Genomic DNA, 24,817 nt, shown 5'->3' with positions numbered 1-24,817 from the left:
CCCCTTTAATGGCCATGTCTACCGAGAATATTGCTGCAGCCTTGCGCACAGTATTGGCGGTCTTCCTCCTCCGCGTAGAGCCTTGAGGAGAGTTGATAAGAGTCGTACAAGAATCCTTCACTCGACCTGCCATTTTGGAAGATCGTCCGAAATTTACCCCGACAGGTCGAGTGACGCACCCTGTTCAACAGGGCATGGATAGATCTTCAGACGATAACAGGCTTAATAGCCAGCCTTTTATCGTATGGTTTTGGTTGCTCCTGAAAGTGGGGAAGCGCATCTGACGCAGGTGGAAGTCCGTTGCAGATCATTTCGTGTGGCTTGGCGGCTCAAGCCACCACATCGACTTGTGATATCTGTTTTCTTTCTTCAGATCCTGAGAGAATGGCCGAAGCTGAGAACATTTAATTTTTTGGGCAGTGCAAGCCCCCATCTTTTGTTGCTAATGGAGCGATAATTTCTGATCTGCCGGATGCCCTCTCTGTCTCGTCACGTGAACGACCATTCTTCACCCTGAAAAGGGTCATTCAAGTAATCCTCATTCAGATAAAACCCGATATCAGCATCGTCCATATTGAAACCAAACTCTCCATTCAAGAAGTCGTCATTCCCGACCTCTGGCAGTCCTGCCAAGCCTGTCATGAGATCGAAACCTTCAGGAGACTTACTAAGAGCAAAACCTCCAGCTCCAGCTTCTGGCGTGCCCTCCTTCATTGCAGAATTTATTACTGCCCGAACTTGCTTTGCACATGGCCAAGTATGAGATATACCATCGAGAGCGTCTAAGATCACTCCGAGCGACTTGGATACTTCGGGCTGAGCCCATGAAGCCCCGTCAATGTGTCGTCTCATGAGCACAATGCTCGCCGCAGACGCAAGAATGTGCACAAAAGTCAAGGGTAAGTGGCTATACTGATGTTGTCTGGAATAAATTCCAATTAATTTGACGATGGCGTCCTGAGATTCGTAGCACGTTTTGACATCTTCGCTGGTGGCAACAGCAGGGTCGCGGAGGAGGTTCCGTGGAGGTCGATGCAGAATGATTAATGCTGTATGATACATCATGCTGCTCAGATTCAGCGATATACATCAAGTCGAATTCTCAATGCACGGAAAGACTTACTGCAAATGAAGCACAAGGGCTGGAATCGGACCCACCGACCTGGACACTGTCAGCTGAAGCTGAACTCTCCGTTGCGAAAAATGAGGCCCTGAAATTATTCTAAGAAAAGCATTCCCAGAAAACTACTCACCACTGATTCCAATGAAGCTTTGCCGGAAGATTCGCAGACCACTTCTTCAACGCAACATCGATATCCTTGACCGAAGTCGCCAACACAGTCTCATCCGTGTTCGCGCTTCGATTCTCAAAAACTTCAATAATCATACGATGCAGGATCTTGCACAACTCAGCTTGCTGAACAAATGACGCAACGAGTGACAGTCCATCTTCATAAGCAGTCTCGGAAGTACCTTTCATGATATACGTGTTGAGAAGAGACTCCCATTCCGGGGGATACGGAATCCGGATTGTGTCGTTGACGTCCGATTGCCTAGGATACAGCGCGGGTGGTCGTCCGAAGTACAGAGACAAATGCTTGTCGGCCACAAAAGCCGCCCAGTAAGTCCGTCGTAGAATCTCTCTTTCCACACGAGAGTCGTCGGAACCTTTCCAGTTACTTGGGTCAAGATGTAAGCCCATCTCGTGAGCAAGTCTGAACGCCATGCCAGAGAAGAGCCACCCTTTTGACATCTTCCCATGCCCTATCTCGCGATGTCCCAAGAGAATAAGCGCTTGCAAAGTCGTTAGATTGGGCGACTCTAACGCGGATCCGTAGAGCAGTTGCTGAGCGCGGTTGAAAAACACATCTGATAGCTCGCGCAGAGCAATCTCTTCGCTAGCCAGAGCTCCCATGGCGCAGATGGCGTACATGAGTAGATCCGAGTAATATGGCCCTTTCCCGGTATTGAAGTCTCTCAGAAAATACTCTCGATATAGACACATATGATACTGATATTGATTCTTGAAGAATGATGCCATCAGTGTTCGGCAGATGTGGCTTTGTGGAGAGAAAGCTAGCTGAGAATCGGAATAGATGCTGGATTCTTCAAGAGAATTCGTAATCACAATTTTTTGCTCTCCGAGACTTGAAGAAGGATCGAGTGAGAGGTTTTCCGTAGCTGAAGTCGCATGATCTAGAGTGTCTGAGGGACTGATCTGAAAGAAGCTGGTAGGACCATAGAATTCCGCTGCCTTGCCATCTCTCACTCTCCTGAGATGTCCCGTCGTTGATCTTATTGAAATCGCTTTCGAGGCAGCGCCAGGAGATGTGCTGGATGTGTTGAAGTCTTGTGACGGGGGATGGAAATGACCAGACGATTTGCCAAAATTGGCCAGCATTTCATCGCGTTGGGGGCCATCGACGGCGATGAGCTTGGTGATGAACTTTTCGAGTGACGCTATTTGCCCTTCTAGAGCTTGGACATAGCCTCGAGAGACGGGTCTTAGAGATAGATTAGCTGTAGAGCTCTTTGACAGGGTAGAGCTTAATTTGCAGATGAGAGTACCTTTGCTTCTCACCCGAGCCCATAAAGGTGCATTCAACTCCTGCTTTCTCACATTTGGTACAGGGCTGAAGACGATCGCATTTGATCTGGGTGGGGTGGTCCTTAGTAATGTTGAACCATCTAAGAGCAGAAGCGGTGATAACCAACCTTCCTTTTTCTGCATCTCTCACAGCTGGGCTAGGTCAGCAAGCCGTCCAGATGACCGGTGAAGCAAGTGGAGCTTACGATACTTGGAAAGCTCGGCGTTCCATGGCATGATCTGGCCGTGAGTTCATCGTGTCGTCGATAGGATCTCTGTCCCTTTCCCAAGGCTTTACATGTATCGTCCCTTCAAGCTTGCTGGAACCCCAGAATCGTCCGTCTTCACAGGACGTCCGCGATGTCAATCTGAGCCCATCTCGGGCCGATTGCACCAGGACATAAGAGATACCGAAAGTGTGGAAGTCTTAAACATCACAGAAGTTGTTAGCAGATGCACTGGTTTGTGGGAAGTGGTGCTGAAGGTGGAAGTCGGACGAAGCAAACCAGAAGCGGAAGTTACGCTGGTCACGTGCTACACTTCAACCATTCTTGTTCATTGATAACTGCTCTAAAACCCAACTATTACCTCCTAATTGTTTAATCCAGTACGAATAATATCTTGGGGAGTTCTATTTGCATGCGTAATCTGAAGTTGGTCGATGCCACAAAGTCCAGGAGAAGAGCCTTCCAGTATCTCGGGCTCCAGACTTCTATTTACAAGGATACTTAAACTGAGCTCGCAATATAATAAAGAAGCACAACGTTATATTTTTGTATGTAACTACATCGCTGCATCCACTACCTGAAAGTCCGGTTAAACATTTTCGCGACGTGTAACAAGTCATCTTCTATTGCTTATGAATTCGTTTTCATCCTATGATTTGATGAGAACAGAATTCACTCCCTCCCCTTTTAAAAGCCTACTGTCCCCGAAATTTCTTGGAACATCGAAGCGACGTGCAACTGAAGTTTTCTTATCCCATAGAGAAAGCGATTGTCATCCGACGGTCCGATAAAACCCCGCTTCACCACCATTTATCTCTCCCAATACTCCCATTGTACCAGAGATTTCTGGAGGATCGAAGAAATGTGCAACAAAACATCGACCTGAGCTCCACGGTTCACTCTCAACCTTGAATGTACCAAAATCTCCTGGAACAATGAAAATGGAGCGAAATGCAACAATGACCCCCGTTTCCAGGATTCACTCCCGCCGGCTCAAAATCTCAATGTACCAAATCGTCAGGAACATCTCAGGTGAAGCAAGATGTAACATTCCCTTCGAACCACTCTCCACTTCGTCACTCGAAATACACGAAATGAAGTATGAGCAAAAGGGGTATCATCTTCGTTCGCTATTGGTACTCCTCCAGAGTCCTTCTTTCGCTATCTCGCTCTCACTCGCTCTGCTCCTATCAAATATATACTCCGCTCTCCATCATCATCTCTCATAACACCATTTTAACACCCGCTCGTTCAACACCATTCCACCCAACGCTGAAAACAAACAAAAGAAATAATTATAAGTGGAGCGGACCCTCCTCTCCTTAGAAGGTAGAGAGAGGTCCTGTAATCTATTCATACCCAATCCCATGCAATCAATGCTCACTTTGCCTCCCACCCAATCCATGTTCCATCCGTTTAATGCCAATTTTCCCATTTTGAATGAAGCCAAGCCAAGCCAAGGTCAGATTTTCCGGTAGCCACAGCCTATGATATACCGCCACCCAATCCCATGATTTTCATCGAACAGATGAGAACAGAACTTTTGAAATTCAACACCGAAGCCAGTCCGATCCAACCGCTCAGCCTTCCCTAAGGCAGTGAAGAGAATGCGAGAAACGAAAGAGATCTTCCGCTGTACAGCCATTTTCGGATTTCCGTCAAAGCAAACGACAAAAAAAAAGGGGGGGAGTGTAGAGAAGAGGTATCGATAACCCACGCCACCCACCCAACCCCACACCGTCTAGCGATACTCCATATGAATAAAGGAAACGAATGACGCGCAATCCACATTCGAAGCAGGAAGGAATCACATGCTCCCCATCGGCCGTCCAAAGTTAAAGCTCGGCCTCAATCTCAGGGGTGGCCCTTCATCTTTGTCGTCTTCTTCTCCATCGCTTTCTTCCACTGGCAGCCTTTTCCTTGGACTTAGAGGTCTGTCCTGGCTGCTAGAGGATTCGGTGCTTGTTGAAGGGTCGGATGATTTCCGTGCTTCTTCAAGTTTTTCAGTGAGTTGGGCGAGGAAAGCGTCGTCTTTTGTAGCTTCGTTGGTGAGCCCCAACGGACCAGAGAGTTCTCTGTCACCTTGATCGTGGTCGTGTTCATGTTCCTGGCCATGCTCATGGCTGCCCTCTCTTGGAGGTTGCGCGAGATTTTCGTGCCCAGGCGCCAAGGAAGATCTCCGCTGTTGAGGATCATGATTCTGTTCCTGACCAGGGTGGTCCTGCGTTGGCGTAGCGTTTCCACTCTCGCTCATATCGCCCAAGAATGCAAATTTGGTGATCGAGTGGTTGGGTGTATGACCAGCATGCATGGTCAATCTCCTGTTCTCCGGCTGGAAAACCACTTCCAACGTCTTCTTCTCCTTCTCCTCTCTTGAACTCCCGCTGCTCACACTTCGCTGCATGTTTGTAACATCTCGACCTGGGGGCTTGACATCTGGTGATAATTTCGGTGGTGAGCGTTGAGGAGAAAGGACTTTGGCAGCAAAAGTAGGGGATACGGCTGTCGCTTTGATTGCTACACCTTCGAGTTCCGGCTGGATGTGTGAGATGTCGATGCTCTCAGTCGATGTCTCGGGGATTGGGGAAAGGGAGTGAGCGGATGGGGGAGACTTGACACCAAAGTCCGAGGAAGTTAGTTCTTTCCTTGTGACTCTGATGGCACTCTCTCGCGGCGCGGTCATGGAATCAACACGGAAATCTCGTACTTCGGAGGGATTAAAGCTGCGGCTTGGGTTCCTTGGTGCTGGAGCGTAGAACGGGGACCCGTCCGCGTTTCTCCCAGACTCCTGCGGGATGCCACGGCCGGAGCCGTCGAAGCTACCGGTGACAGATACGGCATTCGAACCTGGACTTGTAAAAGTGATCGGGCCGTGCCTCAGATTTGGGCGCTGTCGCGGTGGACTGATGCCTTCCGGGGTACCGCTTGCTTTCCTCTTCCCCAATTCTGCTTCAAGCTCTGCTATCCGCGCCTTGAGTATGTCCCGCTCTCGATCCCATAATGCTCTCTCATCTGCCATCACCTCCTCCACTCTAGCTCTGTCCGCCATCATATGTGCTCTCTCGCCTTCGCTCTGACTCCGTAGTTTCTGCGTATATACCCGCCAATCCTCGACCAAGGCTGCACTATTATCATCCGCACTCGCACTCCTCGTCTTCGGAGGTGAAATCGGCGGCCCGTTTGGATGGTGCGATGGTGACCGCGATTGTAGAAAGGTGTTTTGAGATGGGGAGCCGTTGCCGCTGTGCGGAGAAGGGTGGTAGTCCGGGACGCTCCGGGGAACCTGGCTCAGAGGCGAGACCATTGAATCCCGACCACCTAGTACCTTGCGCGGAGAGTCTACAGCACCCGATGGGAGGAAGGAGTCGGATGGTTGCTTCGACATGTCGAAGTTGCGATGGGAATGAGTGCTTGATCTTCGATTAATGTTCGTAGGCGCAAGTGGAGAATGAGGCTTTCGATGACGAAAGGGACGGGACAGCACGCGACAGGGTTGCCGAGGTTCTCGAGGTCGATTCGGTGACGGAACTACGTGCGCACGCAGAGTATGTGCTACTCGTGGGGCAGGATGGTGGTTCAGAATACGATCATGTTTGTTGTTTGATGTGCTGTCACTTTCAAAGGGGACGAGAGGTGAGTCCTGGGGAGATGTGTCTAACCTTTGATTGTAGAAGAGCAGGGATACATGATTCGCCCGGGCCGGACCGCCCCAAAAACCGATCAATGGGGAGGCCAGCCGTGTTGCTGATGCTTCACCGTCTCCCTCCTATTGCAACGCTCTGCAAATAGGGGCAATTTTTTGCCCAACCCGGGCGAATGGTTTTCTTTCCGGTGGATATTCAGGGCGCGAACCATCCCCTGAATGTGACGTGGTTCGAATCCCTGCCGCTATCCACCCTCCGCGTTAAGCCCAATCCGTCGGGAGCTGCACGATGTGGGAGCTGGGGATGCATCGACGTGTTCCGTCAAAAAGAGTGGAAAGCTGGCGTTGGAGCAGAAACACGTACGGTACCATTTAACGATCAAGTGATCCTGCAACGATGTCTGAATCATGAATTTGATGAGCATTTCGACACGTTTGAAAATCATGTGAAAGAGGTCTTTGAATAAAAGGGGGGGATGGAGTGCTTCGGTGTTCGCTATGCTCAAAGCATACGATACTCGCGATGCCTCGTTCGATTCGATCGAGTCGATCCGCTCGTACTCGGTACACCGAAGCCGATATTGTCCGTATGAAGGTCCTGAACTTCGTTGACGACCTGGGAATCCTCCTCATATGTCGACCTTTCTTCTTTCTTCTCAACCTGGATATCATCAATATTTTAGACGACGTCGGAATCTCTCTTATCATACGACCGCTACGGTATCTCTACCGATTTGCTGAGTTCATCATCCAGCTGACCGAGGGTCGATAGAAACCTTCCTCAAACTTGGCCTGCGAGCCTTGATCGATGGATGTTCGGAGAACAAGAATACACTACAGAGTATTACGACGAATGGGCAGCGTGGGCAGCGTGGGCAGAATGGGAACATAATTCGAAGGGCTGGTGATGGGAATTTGCGAGCCGTTTGAATGTTGCATCTGAGGTTGAGATTGGACGTTCTACTTTGCTGGTCAAAGACGCCAGCCAACCCGAACAAATTGGGAAACTTTGCATCTTTTATATAGGAGAACAGATTTATTGCGATAGCCCACCATACGTTGATGTTACGATCGAGATTTGCAGGAATTTGATACTGGTTGTTGGGGCTACCCTTCTTCGCATGTGCGATGTGAAATGTGAACCTTCACCAAACTATAAACAAAGGAAAACTTCCTGAACGTCCCTAATTTGTTTCTTCAAATCAAAATTCAATTCTCCAAGTTCCCCAACTCTCCACACAACGATAGAAATTGATCTCTAGCATCTTCAAATGGAGCCGATGCACCAGACACTCCATATCGTCCGCTCTTATCTCTTTTCGTCCAGACGAATTTCAAATGATGAAATCATCTTTCTAACTCCGCTTCCAACTGAATGTGAGCTTTGATCAAAATGAAGATCTTGTCCAATATTCTGGTGCGGCTGTGCATGATTTGTAGAGGCATAAGTCCGACGAATAAGCACTTGCTCCCAAACTTTGCGCGGATAGAGAGAATTGCGTTCCGTCGACGTGCTCGATGTTGTGCAACAGAATGTAACATGTCAATACACTCCCGTTTTTGAATACAAGCCCGGTGTATCTGAACTTTTGGAACATTGGTGCGATGTTGATGTGCAACGTCTTCAACTTACATAAGAACTGCATCGTAGAACATCGGGTGAAAGCTCATTAGTACTCGAACGCCTTGGATGAAAGGTTCGATGTCCATCAAACTCCCGAGCCTTGGCACAACAAAGAGATGACAGATCAGATGAGAAAGTCAATGTCCTCCGGATCTTCAGATGGAAAGTGTGATACGCAGCGAAATATTCATCTGGCATTCACTTTCACCTTTTAAGAAATCTCAATGTACCAGAATATCCACAACATTTAAGCGATGTACAACATAACTTTCAACCTTGTATTCACTTTCTTTGGATGTCCAACTAAAACATCCTCCACATAAATATCCTCACGCTTCTCGACTCGTATTTATCACAATATATGCCCCGCGTTTACACCATTCTCCTGTTGCAGCAGATCCCAAAAACCTCGAACGCGGGAGCTCCGAGTTGCGCGTGGTCGCTGAGAAGGCTGTGTAACGTGCGGAAGGAGAACTGGAGGCTCGCTGCCAAGGCGCCAAGATCCTCATCGATTTGGCGCTAAAGCCCAACTCTAACTGCAGAGTCGTTCGTCCTGTGTATCCTTTTCACTCCTACCCTTCCGCCTGTCTCTTGGCTTGCACAACCTTGTTGCTCGTCACAGCTCCAAAACTGCTGGGAAAACCTTCAAACCAGCCAGAATTGAACCGCAAGAAAGACTGTCGGGGAAATTTAACAAGTGCATCTCGAATATGAATGATGTAGTGGACTTAGCGAAAGATCTAAGCTGTGGCAACGCTTATTGCGGTAAGTTTGCTATACTGGGAGCTAGGGAAAGAAGATTCGATTCTTTATTTGATACCTCTGCAGTGAAGAACATATTGCGATCTAGTTGAAATATATAGGGATTTTAGGTAAGAATGGCACTTTGCCAACTAGGAAGAGCTTAGGGAGGAAGATATTGGAGGACCAGGCATGGTTGGTCTGGGTCGGGGATCAAGAAGATATCCTTGACGAGTAAGGAGAACACCAAACGTGGGCACTTGCAAAGCTGTACTTTCAGCTTAACAAGGTTTTCAAGCACCGTAATTGTGTATCCTCTGGAAATAAGTAGAGGCTAATCCTGATTGCGGATAAGGATGGGACAATTGACTTTGCATGGAACCGCAGAAAAAGCAATTGCTGATCAGACAAACAGGGAGAAGTAAGTGTGACGAGATAGTTAATGTCATCGAAGGAAAATTCAGTGGGGAAAAATCAATCTTCCAACAGAAGACATACGATTAGACTAGAACATGCAGACTTTCCGAATGCGGAGAAGTCGCACACGACACATGCATGCCATTCATAAATCAGAGCATAATTAATGGAAGGCGCGGGGGGAGCAGATGGAGTGGGGAGAACCTGGGGCTTGAAACTCACCGCTTGATCGTGAAATCGCTACTCATTGGAAGAAAGACAACGGCGGGCAAGGCTGATTGTTGCAGCACTGCACGCGGCGTAAATGCCTCAGCGCGTGACCCCCAAGATGTGGGGGTGAGGCACAAGCATCGTGGGGCTCCATGTTTCGAAAGTGTTAATGAGAGCTACCGTTCTTATGGCTTCATTGTGCGACGGATTTTCTGGGAAGTCCTTCTTCGTCCAAGTTACGGCTTCCATTTCGGTGGGAGATTCGAGTAATGCCGGGAAAGAAGAAGATTTCAGTAGACGACCATGGGCCATGGAGGTTGAAGAATGGCTTTCGTCCACGACAGCTGTAAACGCAGTGTTTCTCCCCAGTGGACGATAGGCTCGCTGCACAATGTACGATCCGCCTGCATTCGGACATTTGCAGCATCGTGCAGCAACTGCAGCTCCAAGCTCGGCAAGCCACTCCCAAGAGATACTTGTACAGTACATGCTGTGAACGTGTTAGATACCTATGAACTTCCGCATGGACAAGCGGCATTCCTGATTGAGCATTCCGAGGGAAGCCTCCAGCTTCAAGGCTGATGTGCCTCGTCGTGAGATACCAGGATCGCGGAACTTTCGGCGAAAGCTGAGGAGACGTGTTGCTCGTCAAAGACGCCATAACCGTGGGAGGGAGGCTTGATCTTGAGGCGATGATTTTGAAGGATGGGGGTTTGGCGAGCTCCCGCACTGTTCGTGCAAAAAGTGTGAGGATCTTTTGGTCGCGAGTGCCAAGGCCGCTGAAGAGAGACAGGGTCTCTGGGCACCCTACTTTGGGTTTGTACTTCCAGCCAGAAATTGGAAGTATCTTCGACATGTTCTGTTGTCTTTGAACACCGAAGCTTCTCGACCCCACATGGCAGGCAGGTATTGGATATCCTGTCAAGTTGCCGATGCTGCCATTTCTAATTTGGGAGCTGGTCCAATCGCGAGAACTTCCCAGTCTTCGCCCAGCCTGATGCATTTGAGAACCCTTCAGCACCTGAAGATCATTTGGGTTTCATACTTGTCAAGACACGACCTCTCGGGCTCGGGCAGCGAGACACGGTGTGCCGATTGCCCTTCTCAGCGGCCTGGATGCTGATCCTGATGGGCCAAGACTTCAGAGACGGTGATGCTGACGCCTATCTATTCCCGCCCCCATTCCCATTCGCATCCCCAAGATCTGGGTCATCCGATCGGTTTCCTGTTGTGCAAGCCACCCCTGACCAGAAATGACGGCATGGAGCGCGGATGGCTGGCAAGGCGTTCTGGGTCGCCGTAGTGCGGTCGATCTTCGAGGGGAGACGGCTACCAGTACTGTACTTCGTACTTCGTACACCTGCCAAATGACGGGTAATCCCTAGCCAGCGGGAACTTGACGTGAACAATGGTTGACGTGACTTCTTGGCTTTCCTGCACTTGCGCACACGCATTCCAAGCAGTCTCAAGGAGCCTCAAGCAGTCTCAAGCAGTCTCAAGCAGTCTCAAGCCGTGCTTCTTGCAGGCAAAGTAGCTTGTGGCGTTCCTAAGCGTGTTATTGAGATGGACCGTGTGAGTCTGGAGAATCGAGGGACCCCGCTATCGCGACAGAAAGAGGAAATTTATCCAGAGTACCCTCCTTTTCTCCTTTGGACGGCGGCGCATTTGGTCTGGGGATGGCCGAGATCTCCTGTCCTTCCTTCGTCTCCAGCAACGTCGTCCGAGTCGCACCACAAGCCAAGCCAGGCAAGGCAATTCCGAGGATTTGCCCGATATTCCTTCCATTGCTTCCACCTGTGTTCTTGGCTTGTTCTACGCTCCTCTTGGCAGCCTTGGCAGCCTCAACCTCAGCAGAGATCAGCGGACGTCGGCGCGTCGCCCAGTACCTGCTTCTCAACAGAGCAAGAATCAACCCGTCGCCGCCTCGCGGAACCGCTGGCGTGTTCTACGTAGATCTGGGCCATGCAGACGATACCAGCACAGTATTCCGCTGGAGGTTTCCTGTCGTCTACCCCCTCCTATGAAGTGCCAGTATTTAATCTTGTCGACTTTCTCCAGCAGCATGTTCTTCGCCACCCACTCACGGGCTCAGGGTCTTCGGCACCTGGCAACTGCAAGTCCATTTGTGCCCGGGGTACGCTGGAGAAGGCAACGAGAGCCACTCGAGAAGCATCCTTGTAGCCGCTGGATTGCTGGATTGAACGATGGCAGGACACAAAGTCCATGGGAAGGAATTCCCCCGACGAAACCCACGCCCACTGCGCATCCCACACACCATTCTCCTTGCGGCGCTGCACCTCGTTCTCTTGGCTTTGGGCCGCTCAGTCTTGGACGTAGTTAGACAGAGAGCTATTAATTGAAGCTTGCCCCCGAGCTCACTTGATGCACCTCTTGGCAGTGTTTCTCGCCTCATTCAAGATTGAGATCGCTGGCTTGGACTTCCACCGCCGACTGAATATTCCCGCCGCACTCGGCCACAGAGTCACAGAGTCACAGACTCACTCACCGCTGCATACTGTACTGTGGGCGGGGCGTCGCAATCACGCATCAGGATTCAGCTCAGCAGCCGAGCTTTTGTTTCGCTCTTCGCTCCTCGCCCCTCGGCGAAAATATCCACGGCACTCCGTCCGCTCGCAACAAATCAAGCACATCCCGCAGAGCCCGGTCGGCACACCGAACCGGCACTACGTTGACCTGAGCCCTGGCACGGCGCACGGCCTACGGCGCACTTTTCGAGCCCTGTCCTGCAATAAGTAACCTTCCTGCACCTGCTGCAGCCTCCTAGTAAAAGCAAGAGCAAGAGCCGCCGCCCGAGCCCTCATAATCCACCTCGTTTCCCGCGGCCAAGATCCTACAGCCTTACCAAGCTATTGTGCGAGCTTGTGGGTACTACTCGAACTCCAGATTGACCTTGGCAATCCTTATTATTGACTAGTTTCGACGAACAATATGTGCCTTTGTCGGATTTTCTCATCATCTCAGGATTGAGACCGACTCAATCGAGGCCAGCTCCAGCTTCACCACTCCAGTCAGGAAAGGGGTGATCAGAACACCAGCAGACTCGGCGACCTCCGAGGGGTTTGTTCGAGGGCAATTCCCCTACAAATACGCTCTTTGTATTGCCAGCAATTGATTGCATTCCTCACACAAAATGTCGACTTCTACAATGACGCCTCAGTCGACGCTGGTCTCGCACCATGACCCAGCCAACCTCAAACTGCAGACCGATCCGCAACTGTCAAGCTCGAGTCACCCTTCCTCGCCCGAATTACGACCCGTCGACCTCAGAAACCCTATCGCTGAAGAGGAGGAGGAGGAGGAGGAGGAGGAGGAAGAAGAAGAGGAGACAAGCAGTGAGGCTGCGGAACCCGTCACACCAACCGACAGCCACAATCCACATACCTTACAAATGAATGGCAAGGGCAATTCGGACAATGCCCATGCCTTCGGGCCAATCCAGCCAAGGCCTCCTCTCATTGTGAATACTCCTGCGACACCACCACCTTCAGCTGGGAAGGACACAAAGTCTCTCCCCCAGCAGACACCAAAGACTCCAATCACCCCACTGCAGAAAAGGCCGACCGCTTCCACTGTCGTATCAAAAGACGGAGCCATAAAGCGAGGATTGTCGGGACTCTTCAAGAGATCAAATTCTCAACAGGCGAACCTCAATATCCAACCTCTGACCCAAGCCCATGGATCGGATCCAGTACTCGGGAAGGGGCAGCGCAGAAGGCCAACGAGGAGGATGTCAGCCACAAATTCTGCATACACCACTCGATCGAACACCCCGCCTTCACCCGGGTCACCTGCTGTAGAGAGCGAACAAAAGCCGATTCAACGAGATCCCTCGACCGACGAATTCTTCGCCTACAGGAGAAAGATCCGTTCGTCCACGGGCTTCAGTCTTCGGGACAAGATTTCAAATACAAAGTCCAAGATCTCCTTTGCACCCACCGACAAGGAACCTAAGAATGACAAGCGACGGCATCGCGCTACAAGCGTAGACCTTGAGAGTCATATACCTGATCCTGCCGATGACCTGCGAGTGAAACTTCCTACTAGGCAGATATGGGGCATGGCAGCTGATGCTGGAACCGGCCTGAAATCACGACGGATGAGCTTGAACCTTCCTGATGACTTCACCGTGGACGTTGTCGAACTCTACTCTGAATATACGGATCAGAGCAAGATAGTTGGTCGACGAGGGAAGCATGTCGGGAAGGGTGCTACAGCCAATGTGAGACTTATGCACCGGAAGGGCTGCGCTGGAGAGGTCTATGCGGTTAAGGAGTTCCGTGGAAAGTCAACAAACGAAAAGGCCGAAGATTACGAACAGAAAGTCAAATCAGAATACTCAATCGCGAAGAGCGTCCACCATCCCAATATCGTCGAAACGTTCCGTTTATGTAAGCACAATGGACGGTGGAACCACGTGATGGAGTTCTGTGACCAGGGCGACCTTTTCAGTCTTGTCACCCTGAAATATCTTGGCAAGGAAGACCACCTTAATGATCGACTATGTTTGTTCAAGCAGTTGGTCCAAGGTCTCAACTACCTCCACAACAACGGCATTGCTCATCGTGACGTCAAATTGGAGAATCTGTTGATCACGAAAGAGAGCAAACTCAAGATAACGGACTTTGGGGTTTCTGAAGTTTTTGCTGGCATTCATCCTGGATTAAGAGCAGCTGGAGGACAGTGCGGAAAGGAGATGGGCGAGGTTAGACTTTGCGCTCCTGGTATGTGTGGTAGCCCTCCTTATGTGGCCCCTGAAGTCATCGCGAAGAAGGGTAAGCAACTCAAGAAAAATCTCAACTGAGAAAATCTAATGTAGCAAATAGGCGAGTACGACCCTCGTCCCTTGGATGTATGGGGAGCCGCCATTGTGATGCTTTGCATGACGGCGAATGGTAATCTATGGCAGGAGGCAACTCCTGGCAGTTCGCCCTTGTACGACGATCTTGTCAAGGGGTGGGCGAAGTGGTATGCAAAGCACGCTGGTCAAGAGTCGCCAGAGATTAACACCAATGACTATCCCTACGTGGCGTTTTTCGATATGCATATCAACCCTCCGGCTTTGAGGCGTATGCTCCTCACTATGTTGAACCCGGATCCGTCGAAGCGGATCACAATGGCGAAGGTTGCAAAAGATAGATGGTTCAAGAACGTCGACTGTTGTCAGGTCGATACGTATGATGACCCCGCCGTAACAATCGATGCATCGAAGTCTCGGACTTCTATGAAGCCATTGGGGAAAGTGGTTACGCACGACCATCTCCCTCCGAAAATGCACTTGGGACATAGACTCGTTCGGCTTCCTGGCAGTACGGATATGTGAATGGTTCTGGGCCCTCTGTATTTCTGTATTTCTGCATTTCTGCATTTCTGCATTTCTGCATGGCTGGTCTTAGCGGGAGTAATTGGACCTGTTAATGCGAGAGGCTTGGCCTGCCTCAGGGGCAAGGCTCCTCATGTCTTTGGATAGGCAAAATAGGTTGGAAGTTGGCAATCTTGGTGTCTGAGAGGTTCTTCGGCCTGTGTACACGGCATAAGCAGGTATTCATTTCACCTCCTGGTCTGCGTTACTTCGTCGAGTCGAGATGGAAGATAGGCTCAGAAGTATCTGCATACTGCTGCATAGAGATTACTGGCGCCCCTTTCGCTGATAGTGGGCGCATGAAATTATACATAATCCAGAACTCGTGGTCCGAATCTGTTTCATGAGGCATATCAGTGTGACCCACTTTATTTTGCCTATTCCCAGCTACAACATCTTTCACCCATCTCTCAACCATGGCCAGAGCAGCATATCCTCCAATATCTCGATCTCTCCCGAGCTCCAAAATGAACAAAGTATCGACGTCTCTTCCCCCCGAGCTACACCAAGCCGTTTCCGCCACCGAAAATAACAGCTCCACTGCCTCCCCAGGATACATTACAGGCTATGACCCCCTCTCTGTGGCGATATCTCACTCGATATGGGCTTTCCCGCATTGTGGTGGCGAATACATGGAGGTGTGCCTCACCAATGGTTACCATTTTCAGCGCGATTCAAGACTTCGATGACAAGGAAGCTTGCATCCTCCAATCCTCGGTTCTACGCGGTGACAGGGGCAACTCGCGAATGGGATGAAAGCGAGGCGCGGTTGAGGGCAAAATGTGCCCCGGATAGAAGTGCAGGATGTCTTTTATAGAATGGAATTAAATCTGAGTAGTAGATAATGAAATACGCCTTGCCTTGCCATCAATGACTTCTTTGGAAGTCTTCGGTACGTCTTCAACGTAATCAGATTTGTTTCTGTTATCCTCGATGGTGTGAAGCGCATTGCCAAATCACAAATCCCGTACGACAACGCATCGCATTTCCATCTCCCTACCGAAAATTAGAGGGAACCCAACGTTTTCCTCGAAAATTTTGCACCGCGCATCCGAAGTGCGGGCAGGCCATCGCCTGTGATAAGCCTTCCATGGCAATTGGGGAGCTCAAGACGAGACTGCGAGCCAAGTTCAGTAGGAGGCATTCTACTGCTTCGTCGCTTTCTCAGTCCTCAGCAGACGGCGAACAAACGCCAACAACTCCTACACCCACGCGCAAGACCCCCCGCTCTCTACGCTCCCGGCATAGCCAGCGACCCGCTTCGACATTCGACGGCGCGACAATCGACGAGAAGGAATCCCCTCTGCGTGGAGTGATTGAAGACGAGGCTATTGGACCTAAGAATGAGGTTGATGAGCGGGACGAGGCCACCAGCGTCAAGTTAGCTGAGACGAGCAGCGATCTGCATCTGCAATCTGCATCTCCATCAACAACTTTCGCAAACCCCCTCGAAGCCAATCTCGACGACCAGAAACACGATTCCTCGTCCGCGACCGCCGACTTCCCGACCCCGAATACCGATATCCCTGCTGTGCGAGAGGAGGACGAGGAGAATGAGGGCCGTGCCGAGGAGAGGAATATAGAGATAAACTTTCCGGCCCCGGGCACTGGCAGCGACAATACTTCTAGCACGCAGAGACCGTCGGGCCTTTCGAGGAGACAGAGCCTGTTGCCGCATCAGCAGACGAGGTTGATCAAGACGTTACTGGAGACGGAATTGCCTCCGCAATCCAGAGCTGCAAATCTTGATTATTTTACGGCAAACGGGCCCTCGACTATCAGTCCCAATATGGTGAGCAGGAAGATATGGGTCAAGCGGCCGCAGCAGTCGGCGACGCTGGTGCAAATTCATGAGGATGATTTGGTTGATGATGTGCGGGATATGATTTTGCGGAAGTATGCAAATTCGCTGGGCAGGAATTTTGATGCTCCGGATGTCACGTTGAGGATTGCCCCTCGAGAACAGAGACAGGAGAGGACTTTGGGACCAGAGGAGCCGATGACCAGGACATTGGATGCATACTATCCGGGAGGACAGACTGTGGATGAGGCGTTGATTATCGATGTCCCGTTGAGAAGGACACCGAAGCCTTCCCCCCAACCACAACGGGGTTACTATGATGAAAATCGACCTGCAGAGGGAGGCTCAGATTACTTTCCTCCCATGCCGGTTCCTACGGCTCCATTGCCACAACTTTCGAACACCGCACCAGTAGTCAATGGCCAGGCAAACCCTCATCACCCTTCACTGACCACCCATTCAATGTCAGTCCTCACAACAGGTCACGTCCCGGCTCTCCCTTCTCCTGGAAGCAATAGGAGACACCACAGAGACAGACCCAGAATAGGCCGTACACACACCTCGTCCCCCACGGTAATCGGCAACAGCGCCCAGGCCCCGATAGTGAACAATGGTACGCTACCCTTCCTCCGAGCCCCGCGCTCACGCACTCACTCGAGTGCCTCAGAAACTTCCAACGCCCCGCCTATCGCTCCCCCCTTACCGACTCCACCAGCGCCTCAACCTTCCGACAATCTTCAAGTCCAACGCGTCGCTACCCCTCCTCCGCGAGTCTCGTCTCCCAGGCCTGTAGCACGAGCAAAGAAAGCCAAGAAAACAAACGCAGAGCACCCCTCCCTGCCCGCAGGAATGCTCAACGGTGCCGTCCCCCCAATCAACGTCCTCATCGTTGAAGACAACATTATCAACCTCAAGCTCCTCGAAGCCTTCATGAAGCGTCTAAAAGTGCGTTGGCAAACAGCCATGAACGGTCGGGAAGCAGTAACCAAATGGCGAGCCGGCGGTTTCCATTTAGTCCTCATGGACATCCAGCTCCCTATCATGAGTGGATTGGAAGCTACGAAGGAGATCCGGAGACTGGAGAGAGTGAATTGTATTGGTATTTTTGGCAGTAGTGCCAGTAGCAGTGCGCCTGAGGTTGGCGAGGAAGGCAATGGAGAAGTGGAGGACGATGATAGATTGCCCAGCACGGCTATGTTCAAATCGCCCGTCATTATCGTCGCTCTTACTGCCTCGTCGCTGCAATCGGACAGACATGAAGCGTTGGCTGCGGGATGTAATGACTTCCTTACCAAGGTTCGTATCTTCCCCCACCCCCTTTGTCAAAATTCAAAGAAGATAGAGCTAACAACCAAACAGCCTGTCAACTTCGTCTGGCTCGAACGGAAGGTCATGGAATGGGGCTGCATGCAAGCACTAATCGACTTCGACGGCTGGCGCAAATGGAAGGACTTCTCGCAATCGACAACCAACTCCGCGCATGATTCCGAGAAAGAAGGAAAGGGTAAATCGGCGCTTGAAAAGAAGAAGAAGAAGAATCGCGCGAGTTTGGGGAGTGCGAATCCGGCGAGTAGTAGCAGGGCTAATGTCGCGGGCATTAGGGAGGAAGGGGGTGCTATTGCTGCGTAAAAGTATAAGCTGTCGGCCATTCGGCAGGCATCGTAATGGGGGATGAGATTTGTAATGAGAGGAGAGAAGGAATGATGAGGGAATGGGTCCCTGATGGCTTTTCATTCAGCAAAAGTTATATACGATACGTACACATGCTATTCGGTAGCTGGCGTTTAGAGGGTGGGTATCTCCCGGCGTTGGCGGAGCGTTGGCAAGGGTATACGATGCTTGCCTTGTTTTTTTTGTTGATTATAATGTGTGTTTTATGCGGAGACGGGAGGGGATGAGGGATGGGATGAGATAGGATGAATGATGAATGCGGGAGGTGACGAGTGTATAGATATTATTAAGGGGGACGGAGGAGGTTCCGAATACGAATACAAGACACGGGGTTGTTCATCCAGCCCTCTTTTGAGTGGTTCCGAATCACTTATTCTTCTCGACGTGCAAGTACTGAGAACTGGCCAGTGTGGTAGACGGGGGCCCTAAAGAACTTGGCATTTGACAGCATTCTCTCTTCCTAGTCTCCTCCTCAAGACTCAATGGACATTGCAGCTACGCATAGTCAGAGTATAAAGCCTAGTCTTAGACAGCCACTTGCTGCGGAATTCAAGTTTCAACTGAGAGTACGGTGAAGATACGTTCGGTTTATATCACGCCCTCCTTCTACCGAGGTCAGACCGAATGCGCCTCTTCGCGTTCCTCTGGTATATCCCTATTCCTAAATCCCTCAGTCATAACATTTGCGTGGTAATCCTCTTCCTAAAACGCTTGTTCTTGCCATGGTTTTTTTTATAAAAAAAAGGGGGGGGAGGGGGGGGGGGGGGGGTACTAAGTTCGCGATCTCCTATCTCCTGCCTATTTGCATACTTCCACACTCCAGTTCGAAGCCCGATTCCTCTCAGAGCAAGAGATCTTCTTCCTCTCCGGCGGCATGTCCAGGCAAGCTAGTTTTGCTTTGTCTGCTAAATGAATGCCATCCAACTGGTTCTGTACTCATGTTGTTGTTTGTTGAGGGTGAGGATTGAGGGCTGATGGTGGTTCAGGGGCGAGGTGGGCGCTAAATAAAGACCGTGCCGTAGGGTCAATGTGAGCGAAAATCATCTAAGTCTGCGGCGTGCAACGACGAGCTGGCAGTCAAATCCAGCGGGAAGTCCTATGACTCCGTCTTACTTTTGTCACGGCTCTTCATGTCGAAGCCGGAGCTTTTGAAAGGGAACACTGAGCTGACGAACACTGGTCCGGCGAAGGAGTGGAAAGAGATGAGGAGTGAAGAAGGTTGGGAAGACTCCGATGCCTCATAGACCAAGGTGGGAGTTCTTGTCTCAAGAATCCTTATCAGCGGTGCAAATTTGCTGCAGTATGATATGTCTCAAGACAACTAAACATTCTACAAGCGAGGCTGGGGAGTTAGAGAACATGAAGAAGCTATGGGACATACCCTCCCACAATTCTAACAGTTCATCGGTCATTAAACTAGCAGGGAGTGATTGGGTTTTTACACCGAGCCACGTATCCTGTCTGCTGTGAAAGAGTGAAACCGTCCGCGACGGGAGATGGGCAACGGTAGAACTATTTTACTTTATTTGAATGATACACTGAACTATATGCTCTTATCATCTCAGATAGGTTTTCAAGATGCTGCTCGGATCCCAATTTTGCCCTTTAAAATTTATGAGCATCAAAATAGCCTCTTCAAAACCTGGAACCCTCTTTTTTGCACGTGACCTGGTCTCTGGCCCGGGGGGGGGTTTCCTGCACGAGGAGAAGGTCTTTCTGGACTCGAGTCCCTGATGATCGAAACCTTTTCGGAAATTCTTTCCTAACTCACCATTTCGATAATATCATAAACGGAGGACCTAATCCGCCCAGAGCCTCGAATTGTGTCTATTCAGGGGCAAACTTCTTGATTGGTGTTTCAACCATCGCGTAACCTTAAAGCAGCAGGCGCCAAGTACCGCGAGAGGGCATGCGGCGGGATGACATCGAAACCTCAGCCCTTCAGCACCCAAACGACACGCTGCTCAACGCAGCAGATACCATGAGCCATGTTCAACCTCTCCAGCCTTGTGCAAAAGGCGCAGTCGTTCATTGATCCTATGCAAGCGCTGAACATATCTGCATCCGACCGAAATCCTGCGAAATCCCTCCTCTTCCGCCATCAGTTTCGACTGCCGGAGTCCCAGACACCTCTCCAGGAGATCACTGCAGAGCTTACCATATCCCCACCGATCACCTACGCTCCGAATGCAACACAAGGAGAGAAAGATAGGGACCGAGAGAGGGGATACCACTATGCCGGGAAGCTGCATTTGAGCGAGTCCTACCTCTGCTTCTCAACGCAACCGACGAGCTTCCTCCCTACTGCAAGCACCAGCATATCATCTGGATATACAGGACAAACTCACGGAGCTGGGCCTGGAGGGAATGGGTTTACGCTTCCTTTGTGTGCTATCCGGCGAGTTGAACGGCTGCATAGTCAAAGCTATCAGGTCTGCTCTACGGTTCTGCCCTTCTACATAAAAGCTGATTAGGACTTAGTTTGCTTTGTCTATAACGACATGGAACGGAATCAGCAACAATGCTTCGAACGATGCTTCCAAGACCCCTGTTTACCAACAGAAAATTACGATACAACTGGCGGGCAGCCGCCAAGCTTGTGAAAGTTTCTGTGATGGGCTAAAAAGGGGTCTCAAGTCAGGCGTTGGAGAGGTTGGAAAACTGAAGAGAGTGGTATCAGAATGCTATTCAGAATACCTACTACAAGGCGATGGGAAGAAATTCGGAGATCCACCCGATGCGGGACTCGGGATGGTGTTTCGATACCCTGGCGACGTGCGGAAATTACGAGACAGGAGCAAGATGAGGCTTTGGGGAGAATACCTGCGAGAAAACGGACGCAATGTTACTTTGATTCGACAACCTACCTTTCACAAGCTGATCCGTGTTGGCTTACCCAACCGGCTCCGCGGGGAGATTTGGGAGTTGACTTCTGGGTCCTTGTTCTTACGATTGGAGAATCCCACGCTATTCGTAGACACTCTTGCAAAATTCGAAGGACGAGATTCCCTTGCAATTGACGAAATCGAAAAGGACTTGAATCGAAGTCTTCCAGAATACCCCGGCTTCCAGAGCGAGGAAGGGATCGGGCGGCTGAGGAGAGTTCTCACGGCGTACAGTTGGACGAATGAGGAAGTCGGATACTGCCAGGCTATGAACATTGTCGTTGCGGCGTTACTCATATACATGTCGGAATCTCAAGCGTTCTTCCTGCTTTCGACATTGTGTGACAGACTTCTACCCGGATATTACTCAACGACAATGTACGGCACATTACTGGACCAACGCGTCTTCGAATCCTTGGTGGAGAAGACGATGCCAATTCTCTGGGATCACCTCGTCAAATCTGACGTCCAACTCTCAGTTGTATCTCTCCCCTGGTTCCTTTCACTATATATCAACTCGATGCCTTTGGTTTTTGCATTTCGTGTTTTGGACGTATTCTTCTTGGAAGGTCCGAAGGTTCTATTCCAAGTTGGACTGGCCATCTTACGGATTAACGGAGAGGAACTCCTGGACGCCACGGACGACGGAGCATTTATTTCGGTGCTGAAGTCATATTTCTCCAAGCTTGACGAATCTGCACATCCCAAGTCAGAAAATGCCAAGCTTCGAGCTGTGACACGTTTTCAAGAACTGATGGTGGTGGCCTTTAAGGAGTTCTCTGGAATCACCCAAGCCAGTATTACGGATCAGCGGAACAAGCACAAGGATGCTGTTTTAAATAACATCGAGAGTTTTGCAAAGCGGACGTCAATTCGCAATCTTGGACCGGATAGCAAGCGATTAAGCGTCGATGAGTTGGGTGCATTGTACGATAGGTTTTATGGGATATTATACGAGCGCCAACAGAGAAGCCAGATCATTCAAGAAGAGACAGAAAGGCGGGCAAAGGCTAGCAGAGCTAGGGCTGCTGAGGTTGTTGCGGGACTTGCAGAGCGACAGAGCATCGAGAAAGGTCGGGTAGGCTTAGGACCTAGCCCAACACTCATGGATTATGATGGATTTAGGGAATTCCTGGCTGGCATGGCGAGATGGGCGATCTCGGATTTTCCAACACCACCAGAGAAAGACAACCCTGCCGAACGCGAAAAGCATTCTTATTTTGGCAACAGCGTTCGACGAAGGGAAAATTCCCTGTCTCCGTGGGGTTATGGAAACCCCGAACCAGCAGATCACGAATTTATGCGACGATTATTCAGACGATGGGACGTGGATATGAACTCTGCTCTGACATTACAGAACGTCGTTACAGGAGTAGCTCACATTAAAGGTAAAGGTGATATCATGGGAAGCATCACGTATTTCTTCGAGCTCTACGATGATGATGGGGATGGAAAGGTCGACCGTGAAGGGATCTTGCGAATATCTGAGGCACTGCTTTTCCTTTCGCGCCGTGGTCTGGATGGTTCATTGACCCCTTCGACTTCGATGACAGGACTCAGCGAATATGAAGCCGGAAACGGCGGTGTAATCGATGGCCCTCATGGGAGTACACAAGAACGTTTCTTGAGCTCTGTGAGTGCCTTCATCAGAAGGTGCTTTGAATATGCAGATCCGGATCATCCCCAGAATCAAACAAGCGAAGACTTCAAGACGAATGGGAACGCTGAAAGCAATGCATTTGGTATTGGCGAAGATAGTGACGATGAACCAGAGGAAGACCTTCTAGATCTCGGTACTGATGCAAGCCCAAAACGGGCAAAGAAATCCACAGGTTTGTCATCAGTACCTCCTCCATCAGACAGCCCGAAGTCGAATGGAAACCAACGCAACGTCTCTAAAGCTATGTCAGAGCGTGCCAACGCCGCTCTCGATCCCTCAAAACCGCTCCATATCACCTTGCCTACATTCCGTATGGTTGTTCTCGCAGACGAGCTACTGGAGCAATTTTTTGAATCTTCTTTCCCTGCATCCTTCCGAATCTCGGAGAAGCTTGCTTCAACTGGGCCCGCATCTTCTTCATCCAGTCTCACTACCTTCTCCAACATCGGATTCGGACGATCAACTGCCGGATCGCAAGCCGGCATAGGTGGTACAGGGTCAGCTGGTCTCGTACCTCCCGGCAAAGGCCTCCGCGGTGTTCTCGACAACATTGTCACTGACGGGATGCGCGTCGCGGCAGAGGTCAGGCGACGAATGGATGAAGCGCAGAAGGAACTGGAGAAGAACGCGGTGCAGAGACCAGAGGACGACGAAGATGAAGACGAAGGTTATGATGGCAAGGGAGCTGCTGGCGGATACGGCGGCGATGCAGAACGTAGGAGTGTACGGTCGGAAGATCGAGACTTACTAGAGGGTGCGGATGCTGAAGCAGGGAGTATTAAAGGCAGCCTAGACGGAGTCAGTGAGGTCAAGCAAGGGACATTGAGCCCCAAGGGATCCGATGCTCATCGTGCAAGGAGCATCAGTCAGGCGAGCACCGATACTCAAAAGGTTGTGGAATTTGAGCGTTGATTTTATTTACATGTAGTATTTGCGGAGGGTGGGAGCGATCAGGTTGGGAGGAGCGCGGGAGAGGTTTTGGAGTTCTTGGGAGGGAATTGTGAATTATATCATGGGTGCGAAGCACTCCTCGATCATATCATGCAAGACATCGTTCCGTTCGGGCTCCTCACTCGGCTGTGTTTGGACTAGTTCGGCCTTCTCTAGGCCTCTCCGAACAGCCTGCCTCAGAAGATTGTCCGTCCCCTTCACGATGTAGTCGCCCAGAGTGGGTGGCAGACCCAGCCCCTCACTATCCTCCTCGCTTCCCTCGGGGAGCACACGGAGCTTCATCGTGACGTATACACCCTCGTTCAGAAACGCATGCATGGAATCAGGCCAATTTAAGACCTTTCTCCTCCCGTAGATGCGCTTCTCTTAGTTCTTATCGTTAACAAGGCAGAGAACATCAATATCCAGAAGTAGCTCCAACATGTTAAATTACTCAAGCAAAAAACAACCCTCGCTTATACAGCATCTTGGATCTGTGTTTGGTGTGGATTCGTCCAGGGGAGCGTCTAGACTGTTCTCCTTCAAGTACGTGTCAATGTGCTCCTTCATTGCGGCTCTCTATACCGCTGTTCCAGCATCTCGCAGCCACTTGATCTTGAAGACTTTCGGGAGGGATTTTGGCGGGGTAACCGAGATCCTAGGTCAATATATGCCTACGAAGGCGACGGGCGAAAAAAACCGGCCACCTGCCAAATCGCGAGGAACACCAAAATCGCTACCTGTGGAAAATCACACTAAGGTTCAATATAACGTCTAAACTCTTTACTTTTTAATTTGTGTAATAGAGAAGAAGCAGATCTATCTTTTATAATAATTTTGCTGGAATTAAATTCAAGTTATAATTACGACAAATTTTTTATCGCAAGGCTAAGATTACGCAAATTCTCGCTTGAGGGATTTGGACGGTTTTTTTCGCCTGTCGCCTTCGTATAGTCAATTCATGCTTCACCGAAAATTACCCTGCCATCTTTAAAATTTAATAACATAATTAATAAATAAGATATATAAAAGGCGCTAGAT

General features: G+C 50.3%; 8 protein-coding genes across 8 annotated transcripts; 4 read left to right on the top strand and 4 right to left on the bottom strand.

The window, feature by feature from the left end:
- Window positions 1–489: 489 nt before the first annotated feature.
- On the bottom strand, window positions 490–2,843 carry K444DRAFT_641245 (uncharacterized protein; the record flags this gene model as incomplete). The annotated part of the gene is made up of 6 exons (XM_024884602.1): window positions 490–1,066; window positions 1,124–1,162; window positions 1,254–2,504; window positions 2,569–2,654; window positions 2,716–2,740; window positions 2,794–2,843. 6 exons carry the CDS (start codon window positions 2,841–2,843, stop codon window positions 490–492), a joined length of 2,028 nt encoding a protein of 675 aa, XP_024740650.1.
- A 748-nt stretch (window positions 2,844–3,591) lies between these two features.
- Window positions 3,592–4,159, top strand: K444DRAFT_317203 (uncharacterized protein). Its single transcript, XM_024871860.1, has one exon. The coding sequence runs from the start codon at window positions 3,750–3,752 to the stop codon at window positions 4,041–4,043; it is 294 nt and encodes a 97-aa protein (XP_024740649.1). The 5' UTR covers window positions 3,592–3,749; the 3' UTR covers window positions 4,044–4,159.
- Window positions 4,160–4,621: 462 nt separating this feature from the next.
- On the bottom strand, window positions 4,622–6,118 carry K444DRAFT_522278 (uncharacterized protein; the record flags this gene model as incomplete). Its single annotated transcript, XM_024874197.1, has 2 exons — window positions 4,622–5,157; window positions 5,209–6,118. 2 exons carry the CDS (start codon window positions 6,116–6,118, stop codon window positions 4,622–4,624), a joined length of 1,446 nt encoding a protein of 481 aa, XP_024740648.1.
- A 3,471-nt stretch (window positions 6,119–9,589) lies between these two features.
- Window positions 9,590–10,559, bottom strand: K444DRAFT_317172 (uncharacterized protein). Its single transcript, XM_024871859.1, has one exon. The coding sequence runs from the start codon at window positions 10,450–10,452 to the stop codon at window positions 9,643–9,645; it is 810 nt and encodes a 269-aa protein (XP_024740647.1). The 5' UTR covers window positions 10,453–10,559; the 3' UTR covers window positions 9,590–9,642.
- Window positions 10,560–10,612: 53 nt separating this feature from the next.
- On the bottom strand, window positions 10,613–11,674 carry K444DRAFT_626436 (uncharacterized protein; the record flags this gene model as incomplete). Its single annotated transcript, XM_024882648.1, has 3 exons — window positions 10,613–10,923; window positions 11,085–11,394; window positions 11,534–11,674. 3 exons carry the CDS (start codon window positions 11,672–11,674, stop codon window positions 10,613–10,615), a joined length of 762 nt encoding a protein of 253 aa, XP_024740646.1.
- A 1,103-nt stretch (window positions 11,675–12,777) lies between these two features.
- Window positions 12,778–14,790, top strand: K444DRAFT_474653 (kinase-like protein; the record flags this gene model as incomplete). The annotated part of the gene is made up of 2 exons (XM_024872924.1): window positions 12,778–14,242; window positions 14,294–14,790. Coding segments are annotated over 2 exons (1,962 nt in total), but the record flags the coding sequence as incomplete, so codon positions are not given.
- A 1,129-nt stretch (window positions 14,791–15,919) lies between these two features.
- On the top strand, window positions 15,920–18,259 carry K444DRAFT_522305 (uncharacterized protein; the record flags this gene model as incomplete). Its single annotated transcript, XM_024874199.1, has 2 exons — window positions 15,920–17,926; window positions 17,990–18,259. The coding sequence occupies 2 exons, from the start codon at window positions 15,920–15,922 to the stop codon at window positions 18,257–18,259; spliced, it is 2,277 nt and encodes a 758-aa protein (XP_024740644.1).
- A 1,966-nt stretch (window positions 18,260–20,225) lies between these two features.
- K444DRAFT_555920 (TBC-domain-containing protein) lies at window positions 20,226–24,186 on the top strand. The gene is made up of 2 exons (XM_024876723.1): window positions 20,226–20,733; window positions 20,783–24,186. The coding sequence occupies exons 1-2, from the start codon at window positions 20,290–20,292 to the stop codon at window positions 23,756–23,758; spliced, it is 3,420 nt and encodes a 1,139-aa protein (XP_024740643.1). The 5' UTR covers window positions 20,226–20,289; the 3' UTR covers window positions 23,759–24,186.
- Window positions 24,187–24,817: the final 631 nt, after the last annotated feature.

The sequence above is a fragment of the Hyaloscypha bicolor genome (genome assembly GCF_002865645.1).
Source record: "Hyaloscypha bicolor E unplaced genomic scaffold K444scaffold_49, whole genome shotgun sequence".
NCBI classification, from domain to species: domain Eukaryota; kingdom Fungi; phylum Ascomycota; class Leotiomycetes; order Helotiales; family Hyaloscyphaceae; genus Hyaloscypha; species Hyaloscypha bicolor.
This window is presented reverse-complemented; position numbering and strand designations above follow the sequence as displayed.